Below are 8,895 nucleotides of genomic sequence, written 5' to 3'. Positions count from 1 at the left end.
TTACAAAATTACTGACCAAAAAAAAAAAAAAACAATAATCCATTTACCGACGGCTTGTCAGAAACACATACTCTGACCATAAAAAATATTTTTTTTTTGAAAGGCCATAAAAATATAATTTAATAAAAAATTTAATTTTTTTGGTGAATAATAAAATATAAAACACATTGATTGAAAGCTACAGAATCTCAAACTCCTCACTTTTCTCCCTTGGCTTCCTTCCTTCTCTTGTCATCAAACGAAGAAGAAGAAGAAATTTCCTTTCTTTCTTCCCAGAATCTGCCCGCGACAAATTTTTTTTTTTTCATTTCTGGGTAAAGTGTACGCGGGCAGATTTCTTTCTTCTTCCTTTTTTTTTTTTGGTTCATGTGAAATAATCTTGGTAGGATCAAAACCAGAGAGACCCGCTTGGACAGACAACAAACAATCTTTTTTTTTTTTTTGGGGACCTGGGCAAGATCAAAAATCTCTTTGATTATTGTTGTCCTTTTGGGTGTTGTAGGGAATATTTAAGAATAATTTTTTGTCTTTGTTCCTTAAATTACTGGTGATGGGTATTGTTTCGGTTGATTCACAAGAAGGTGGTGGGCGTTCATGGGTTGGATTAAAGAGTTTGGTGAGGAGAAAACAAGTGGATTCTGCTCATTCTAACTCACGCCCTCATCAATTGGCCAAGGAGCTATCTGTTCCTTATCTTATCGCTATTGGTAAACATTTTCTCTCTGCTTTTTTATTTTTTTGCTTGTTGTTGTTTTTAATTTGTTTAAAGTGGATTTTGGGTTGTTTCTCTTGCTGGGTTTGGATTGTTTTGTGTTTTTATATTCATTTCCCTATGCTTTTGCTCTCAAAGCTTCTTGTTTTATTTAGGTGGCTTTTATAACTTCTTGTATGATTTTTCTCATTGGATAAGATCTATGGTTATGTCTATGTATGCTTTTGATTGAGCTGATATAATAAATTTTTGAGCTTCGACTTTGACATGTAAATTTTTAATCTTTAGTAGTTTGTTTTTCGAAACTCATGGTTGAATTGTTATTCACTTTGATTAGGAGTTGGCTCAACAATTGGAGCCGGAGTCTATATCCTTGTTGGAACAGTTGCTAGAGAGCATTCTGGACCGGCCTTGACCATTTCATTTTTAGTGGCTGGAATAGCTGCTGCTCTTTCAGCATTCTGCTATGCCGAGCTCTCAAGCCGTTGCCCTTCCGCGGGGAGTGCTTATCATTACTCTTATATTTGCGTTGGAGAAGGGTATTTTTCTTATGATTCTGTTGTTGATGAGGTGTTTTAAAAGTTTTGAATCTAAGTTATGATTGACACTCTGTGAGTCAAAGAATGCGCTTACTTTTAATAAGATTATTGTCAAATGGGAGAAATTATCTATTTCAAACTTCTTTTACCTCTTTATGATGAATTTGATCTTGCCAATGCTATGTTTTGTGCTTGATTATTGTATTTGGTGTGTGATTGATACATGAACTCGATGCTCTTCTACTGATCATACGCTGGACTATGAACTTTCACAGTGTTGCTTGGTTGGTTGGTTGGGCTTTGATACTGGAGTATACAATTGGTGGTGCAGCTGTTGCGCGAGGGATATCTCCGAATCTGGTACCCGAATTCTTTTACATTTTCAAACCTTTTAGTATTAGTGTGTCTGAGTGGAGCAAGATTTATAACTATTGCCGCTAAAGTATAACTCTTTGTTGAACTTATTCTATCTGTTCACCGAATATTTTCTAACGCTGCTCTTGCTCCTATCTTATCTGAAAATTATTATGTTCCACACAACATGACCATAATATTTTTCCCCCATTTATCATGATAGTTAAAGGCTCTTAAACATTAATACAGACTCTATCAGATTCATTTTGTAATGAGTATATAGATAATTGATTAGGATCACCATCAATATTTAAGACTTTTAGTTGCCACCCATCTATCGTGTGTTTGTGCATACAAAATTGTACAAAGGAAAAGTAGTTAATATATATAGTTTCTTCAGCAACAAGCACACTAGTTTTACTTTGCTGCCTATTCATTTTTGTTTTTTTGTTTTTCAGGGATTCCTTTTCGGAGGAGAGAACAATCTGCCTGCTTTTCTTTCTCGTCAGTACATCCCTGGGCTTGACATTATGGTCGACCCTTTTGCGGCTGTTCTAGTACTTGTTGTCACTGGGCTATTGTCTGTGGGAATCAAGGAGGTAAATTGTAATTTGAATGTTCACTTTTTTGCCTTTTGTTATCTCAGTAGTATTTGTGATCGTTTTCCTTCTTTTTGGTGTGAAATTGTTTGTTTCTATCTCCCTCCTTTGATTACTGCTTAAGACACACAACTTTTGTAGAGTACACTGGCCCAAGCGATAGTGACAACAGCAAATGTATGTGCGCTGCTATTTGTCATAATAGCAGGTGCTTACTTGGGCTTCAAGACTGGATGGGTTGGATACGAACTTCCTGTTGGGTACACTTTCTTAATTATGGTTGTTTGTACTTCTCTACATTTTCATGTAGGTTATCATTTAGTTAATTTTTCGTTTCTCTTTCCTTATTGTTTGAAAAGGTATTTTCCCTTTGGGGTAGATGGGATGCTTGCTGGGTCTGCAACGGTGTTCTTTGCCTACATTGGTTTTGATTCAGTTGCCAGCACTGCTGAAGAGGTAATTTTAATTTTTAGTTTTCATTAACTTGCTTTACTCTTCCTAGTGGTATGCGTGGAAGAAATTCCATTTTTATGAGAGATGTGTGGGGTTGTGACTTGAAAGGAAATCTACTTTTGCATTTATGTTTCTTGTTTTTCCATAGGTCAAAAACCCTCAACGAGATCTGCCGCTGGGTATTGGCGCTGCACTATCCCTTTGTTGTGCATTGTATATGTTGGTCTCTGTTGTTATTGTGGGTTTAGTCCCTTATTATGCAATGGATCCTGATACTCCCATTTCCACTGCATTTGCTAGCCATGGGATGCAATGGGCTGCGTAAGTGTATAGTCTTGATTTGCTAGAAACTTTTTCGAAACCTTTGGGACTTGTAAGCTTAGGAGACATTTTTCTGCTTGTGGTTGAAGGTATGTGATAACTGTTGGAGCGGTTACTGCACTCTGCTCAACATTGATGGGTTCGCTTCTTCCTCAGGTATGTTGATTAGTTCTTTAAGTACTTTTCCTCTATTACAATTCAAAAGTAATTGACAGTCACTGTCACTGCCTTTTTTCCCTCCTCTTCAGCCACGTATTCTGATGGCAATGTCTAGAGATGGGTTGCTGCCAGGATTTTTTGCGGAGGTTAACAAACGCACACAAGTTCCCCTCAAGAGCACGGTGGCAACTGGAATAGGGGCTGCAGCATTGTCGTTCTTCATGGATGTTTCACAGTTAGCGGGAATGGTATGTTGCATCCTTTTTTTAGGATAATTATTGCGCCCCTTTCTGCTGCAATGAATACAGAGAAGCATGCAAGTATGGTAGTTTCAAGTAGTAGAAAGAGCACTGCAGATTAGGTTCACAATGTGAACAGTAAATCACACTAATCAATGAATACACTGATATAATTGGCTTTTTTCTGGAACATTGATTATGATCTTCTTATCTTTTGTTTTTCTGCAACTTATCTTTCTTATAACAGATAACTTAGATAGTTAGTTTAACATTTAGGAATCTCAAGTGGTAATTTTACATCATGTTAATCATGATGGCAAAAGTATGAAGGGAGACCACTTGAATGTTTCGCCAACATATATTTCAAATCCAAATAATTTGCTGAGCACACGAACTACCATGTTGTTGAAGCTCTCCAAGAGTAACATAGGATATTTATCTGTTAGCAGAAACTACTATACACATCTAAATTTTTTTCTGGATTGTAGCCAAGATTCAAGAAATATATACATATATGTGTGTGTGCGCATGTGTATTTTAATGAATTTGAATTACGGCAAATTTTGCAGGTCAGCGTCGGTACACTCCTTGCATTTACTATGGTAGCAATATCTGTATTGATACTCAGATATGTCCCACCGGATGAGATGCCATTGTCATCATCACTTCAGGATTCGTTTGCTTCACACTCATTGCAGTATGGTAGGAGTACTAAGGGGATCAACGGGGAAGATCCTGTGGTTATCGTCGGTTCTTCCAAGGATAGTACTCAACCTCTACTTGAGCAAGTGGACATATCAGTTGAAATTCCTCTGATATCCAAACAGCTAAATCTAGGCAATTGTAGGTCCTCTACACTCATTTCTCGCTGCATGGATTTGCCATGACGTACATCCGATGGATGTTGTTATCGTATATTGCTTTGTTTTCAATGAAATTGGCCGTATTTAGGCATTTCTGGCTTTTGGAAATGTATACACTTTGTTTCATGTTGTGTAGTTTTCCTTTCTTCTCTGGTTTTTTCGGAAGAATGCTTTATGTAACCTACATGTCGACCATTGCAGATGTTATGAATGAAAAGAAAAGGCGAGAAATTGCAGGCTGGACAATAATGTTGACATGCATTGGGGCCTTTCTCCTAACATATTCGGCTTCAAGTTTGGGCCTTCCCAGGTAGGTTGACAGACATTAGCCGCTTTTCCAAAGGAACCTTGTAGTTCTGTTTGTTCTGGTTGACCTGGGAGTTGAAACAAAATTGTTGCACTTTCTCTTCTTTTTTCTCTTGAGACTTTTTTACAACATTGTTCTTTTGTCCAGCTTTCTTCGTCTCACACTCTGTGGAGTTGGCGGCATTCTTCTTTTACTTGGCCTGATCGTGCTGACATGTATAGATCAAGATGACGCACGGCACAACTTTGGACATACAGGAGGTATGCTCACTATAACTTCATGTTGCTCACCATAAGGGGTACCGACTATTTTACCAACGTTCTTATACCAATTAATGTAGATGCAACTTTTGAATACGAATTAAGGTGGCAGTTTTTTTAACACTTACCAATGAAAGAACACGTCAAATGTGTATTAAAAAGTTGGAACTTCTAAACTTGTACTTGGGACTTATCATCATATCATTTGTAGTTGTTTAGTTTGAAATGCAATTTTTTACTCATCGCGATCTAAGGTAAAATTTATCTGTTGACAAAGATTTTTTCTTGGTTCCTTTTTTCAGGTTTCATTTGTCCGTTCGTTCCATTGCTGCCCATTGCATGTATTCTCATCAATGTCTACCTCCTAATAAACCTCGGGTAACTATCAAGCCATGAGTCCATTTTCTTTCTTTCCTTTTGCATATTTTATGCAACCATTTTTTTAAAATAAATTTTCGTTTCTGAGTAAAATAAAAAGGGAAAAGAAATGGAGCAATTGGGTAATGGCAGCATGGCAATGAAATAGCTGTTTTCTTTTTTAGTTTTTTTTTGTTTTTAATAGAAGAGATTGTCCTTAGAAATGGGGTTTCCAGTGTTGTCTAATTTTTCTTTCAAAGACAAAATCACTTTCCTTCTTTAATGCAAATTTGCCTTCCTTATGACATGCAGAGCTGCTACTTGGTTGCGAGTTTCGGTATGGCTAGTCATAGGGGCATGTGTCTATGCATTCTACGGCCGTACGCACAGCTCTCTTCGTGACGCAGTTTATGTCCCGGTAGCACGTGCCGATGAAATCTATCGCAGCTCGGCAAGCTATGTGGCTTGAACACTGTTGTGGATGACAATGCATGTGTTGTCTGGCTTGTAGAAGATTTTTTTTTCTTTTAATTTAAAGTGATAAGTTCTACATGAATTTCCGATCACGCATTATTTATTTGTTTTTTAATCTCTTAGAAAGGACTGAAAAAATTTAGTCCTCCAGTGTATGATAGATGTTGTTTATGGTTGTAGCAAGGGCATGCTCCTGCAATGTAAATAGCGTCTCCAATCAACAAATTCTATTTTATTTATTACAATAAAGCTCTCTCCCTCTCCCAATACAATACCAATTTGTAAGGTTGATTTTTTTTTCCTTCTTTTTTTTGGAAAAGAAGGAAAAGAAAAAGGAAGTCTCATGTGTCAATGAAAATCTAGAGATCACGTATGTGCTTTTAAATTAGAGGGTCTTTTCCCATTAAAAAAAAAAACAAGTAAAATACGATGTTTAACCTTCAGGCTCAATAATATTTACAAAAATATATATTTTTTTTTTCAGATTGCTAATCCTTTAAAATTCACCTTTCGTGTGAGATTCTGTGAAATAAGATTTGGGATCCTTGTTGACAAGAGAATTTATAGTAAGGGTATATTCTGAAGTTTTATCTTAGTACGTATTCTGAGTTAAATATTTCATTGAATTTTATGAAAGTACGTATTGTGCCACAATGTCTAGGGGGCGTTTGGTATGGGGTAATCATAGGGGTGAGAATAGGAATCTTTCAGATTCTCATGTTTGGTACAATTATTAGACTTTTTTAAAATTTAGGAAAGTGAAGCCCATGGGTTTCACATTACCACATTTTGAGAAATGGCTATTGATCCTTATGAAAGACAATTGGAAGTAGAAGAAGGAGAAGAAGAGGAGAGTGAACAAGAAGTAGAGCATTACACACATATTGAAACATCCAATGCTTGGACTGTATGGAGAAATAACATGGCTAGGGAAATGTTTGACCAATGGCGGGGAAATCACCATTGATATGGTTTTTGTATGACATTGTTGTTGTGATTCATAATAAATATGTATGACATTACTATTGTGTACACAGAATGGATGCTAATGTAAGGAAGCATCAATGGACTACATTGGAAGATTCAAAGCTAGTAGAGTGCTTATTGGATATGGCTAATAGTGGAAAATGGAAAGCAGATAATGGTACGTTCAAGCCTGGTTACTTACAACAATTGGAGAAAATGATGAATGAAAAGATTCCACAATGTGGGCTTAAAGCACAACCACACATTGATTCTCGTGTGAAGATATTGAAGAAACAATATCATGCCATTTCTGAAATGTTGGGCCCTGCCGGTAGTGGCTTTGGTTGGAATGATAAGGATAAATGCGTTGTGGTTGAGAAAGATGTGTTTGATGAATGGGTTAAGGTTAGTATTTTTTTATCCGGTTATAAATTTCAAGTTTCAGTATTATTAGGCTCTTTTATTGTTTAATTTACATTCCATTTATATTACAGAGTCACCCATCTGCGAAAGGCTTAAGAAACAAGCCGTTTCCTTATCATGATGAGTTAGGACTAGTGTTTGGAAATGATCGCGCTAATGGACAAGGTGCAATGGGATTGACTGATATGGTTGATGACATTGATAAAGAAACAGTAAATGATCTTGATTATGATCCCTTGCTTATGTCTGATGAGAACATGGATACTGCAAGTATTGGTGGTCCTAGCGTACAAACAACTTCAACACCATTAGCATTAGGAAGGAAAAAGAGAAAGAGATCACAACGTGGAGATGTATTGGTTGATGCTTTAACTGAGATAGTACATAAGTTTTCTGATATGTATGCTATGGCTGGTGAGAATATTGGCAGGCTTGCTAATTGTTTTCAATACGAGGCTGATGGTGCTGCAAGGAGGATGCAGGTGTTTGATGAAGTAAAGAAAGTAGAAGGACTAACAAATGCACAACGAGTACGAGTCGGAAAACTTCTTGTCCAAAACCATGACTACACCAACTATTTCTTCACGTTGGATGATGAATTTAAGTTAGATTTTCTTCTATCTCTTTTGGAATGAGTTAGGTTGAAGCTTTTAGTGCTATATTTACAAACTTGAGTACATTGTCTAATATTTAGATCTTTTGATGGCATCTTAGAACTTTTATACGTGGTCTTAGATTTGCAACTTTTAATTTCAGGTTTGGAACCTTATTCGAGCATACGTTCTCATATTTAGAACTTTTGTAAGAACTTTTGAGTATAGAGGATTTTATGGACTACTTGTTCTCTATTATTTGATATGTTCTCTATTATTTGATAATTTTATGAACTACTTGTTGTGTTGTATTTTATACTTTTTAAAATATTAGTACTAATTGTATTTCATTTAAAAATAATATATATTTTTTAATTCACAACATTCTCATGCACAACCAAACACAGTAATGTAATATTCTTGAGAATTTGTGAAAGATTCTTGTATGGAACCAAACACAGTAATGTATTATTCATAAGAATCATATTACCCTCCATCACTTTTTCGGGAATATAATTTCTACTGATTCCCACATACCAAACGCCCCTAATGTTTTATCACAATATCTAAAGTGGCATTATGTGCAAATGGAGCCATTTGGAAGAGGGGGGATGTGTTGCGGGTTTGTGTGCGGAGTCTTCGGGATGAAACGGTTTCATAAACTTTTCGCCAACAAGACCAATTCGAACTCGAGCAATAGCCTTTGCATTGGGCAATTCCGATAGAGCGCCGCGCAAAAAGGATAATTAACACTGCTATGCCGACGGCCGTGACCGCCAAAGAATAAGGAGACTCCCATGGTAACTCAGAACCTGCATGCACAAGGAAATTGGAAGTTCTGAGCGGCAAGAAATACAAATGTGGAAAAAACAACTCTCGCATACTGGCATTCATCATAAAAGTCCAAGTATAACAACATAATTATCAACACGCTACAAAGCAATAGCAAAAAATAATTAATTGATCAAGTTCAACGACACTCTAATCAAGCTTTCAGTGACTTTAGATTGAATAATGAGCAGTGTGAATGGAACTTAATAGGGCTACAACTGGAAGTTATGTGTTTTTGTATTAAGCACTGGATAATGGTTCTTTGCTTAGACAGAATGTACAAAATCTTTTAAGATGCTTCTCAAGCTGAGTTGTGTTCTTGTGAAAAAAAAAAAAAAGAATATTTCCAATTTTCAACAGAATTTCTTTCTTTCTTTCTTATCAAAATTAAAACTAAGGACTAAAACTGTTCTTGCATTACGGATAAAAAAGATGAATCTAAGAT

The 8,895-nt window shown here is 36.2% G+C and overlaps 2 protein-coding genes across 2 annotated transcripts; both read left to right on the top strand.

Annotated features, from left to right (window-relative positions):
- The first annotated feature begins 204 nt into the window (after positions 1-204).
- On the top strand, positions 205-5,876 carry LOC21392973 (cationic amino acid transporter 2, vacuolar). The gene is made up of 14 exons (XM_010099124.2): positions 205-707; positions 1,050-1,251; positions 1,527-1,611; positions 2,064-2,204; positions 2,346-2,464; positions 2,564-2,660; positions 2,806-2,978; positions 3,068-3,134; positions 3,227-3,385; positions 3,946-4,219; positions 4,441-4,549; positions 4,694-4,806; positions 5,109-5,184; positions 5,476-5,876. Exons 1-14 carry the CDS (start codon positions 551-553, stop codon positions 5,630-5,632), a joined length of 1,929 nt encoding a protein of 642 aa, XP_010097426.1. The 5' UTR covers positions 205-550; the 3' UTR covers positions 5,633-5,876.
- Positions 5,877-6,433: 557 nt separating this feature from the next.
- On the top strand, positions 6,434-7,661 carry LOC112091787. Its single transcript, XM_024166253.1, has 3 exons — positions 6,434-6,573; positions 6,675-7,008; positions 7,098-7,661. Exons 1-3 carry the CDS (start codon positions 6,434-6,436, stop codon positions 7,659-7,661), a joined length of 1,038 nt encoding a protein of 345 aa, XP_024022021.1.
- The last annotated feature ends 1,234 nt before the right edge of the window (positions 7,662-8,895 follow it).

Source organism: Morus notabilis, unplaced genomic scaffold (genome assembly GCF_000414095.1).
Source record: "Morus notabilis unplaced genomic scaffold, ASM41409v2 Scaffold1404, whole genome shotgun sequence".
In the NCBI taxonomy this organism is placed as follows: Eukaryota; Viridiplantae; Streptophyta; class Magnoliopsida; order Rosales; family Moraceae; genus Morus; species Morus notabilis.
Note: the sequence above shows the minus strand (reverse complement) of the source record. Positions and strands in the feature narration are given on the sequence as shown.

Coding starts and splice junctions, on each gene's coding strand:
- LOC21392973 (XM_010099124.2), top strand. CDS start 551: ATGGGTATTGTTTCGGTTGATTCACAAGAAGGTGGTGGGCGTTCATGG. Junction 2,465..2,563: donor GGATACGAACTTCCTGTTGG/GTACACTTTCTT, acceptor TTGTTTGAAAAG/GTATTTTCCCTTTGGGGTAG. Junction 3,386..3,945: donor TTTCACAGTTAGCGGGAATG/GTATGTTGCATC, acceptor CAAATTTTGCAG/GTCAGCGTCGGTACACTCCT.
- LOC112091787 (XM_024166253.1), top strand. CDS start 6,434: ATGGCTATTGATCCTTATGAAAGACAATTGGAAGTAGAAGAAGGAGAA. Junction 6,574..6,674: donor AATAACATGGCTAGGGAAAT/GTTTGACCAATG, acceptor TTGTGTACACAG/AATGGATGCTAATGTAAGGA. Junction 7,009..7,097: donor TGTTTGATGAATGGGTTAAG/GTTAGTATTTTT, acceptor TTTATATTACAG/AGTCACCCATCTGCGAAAGG.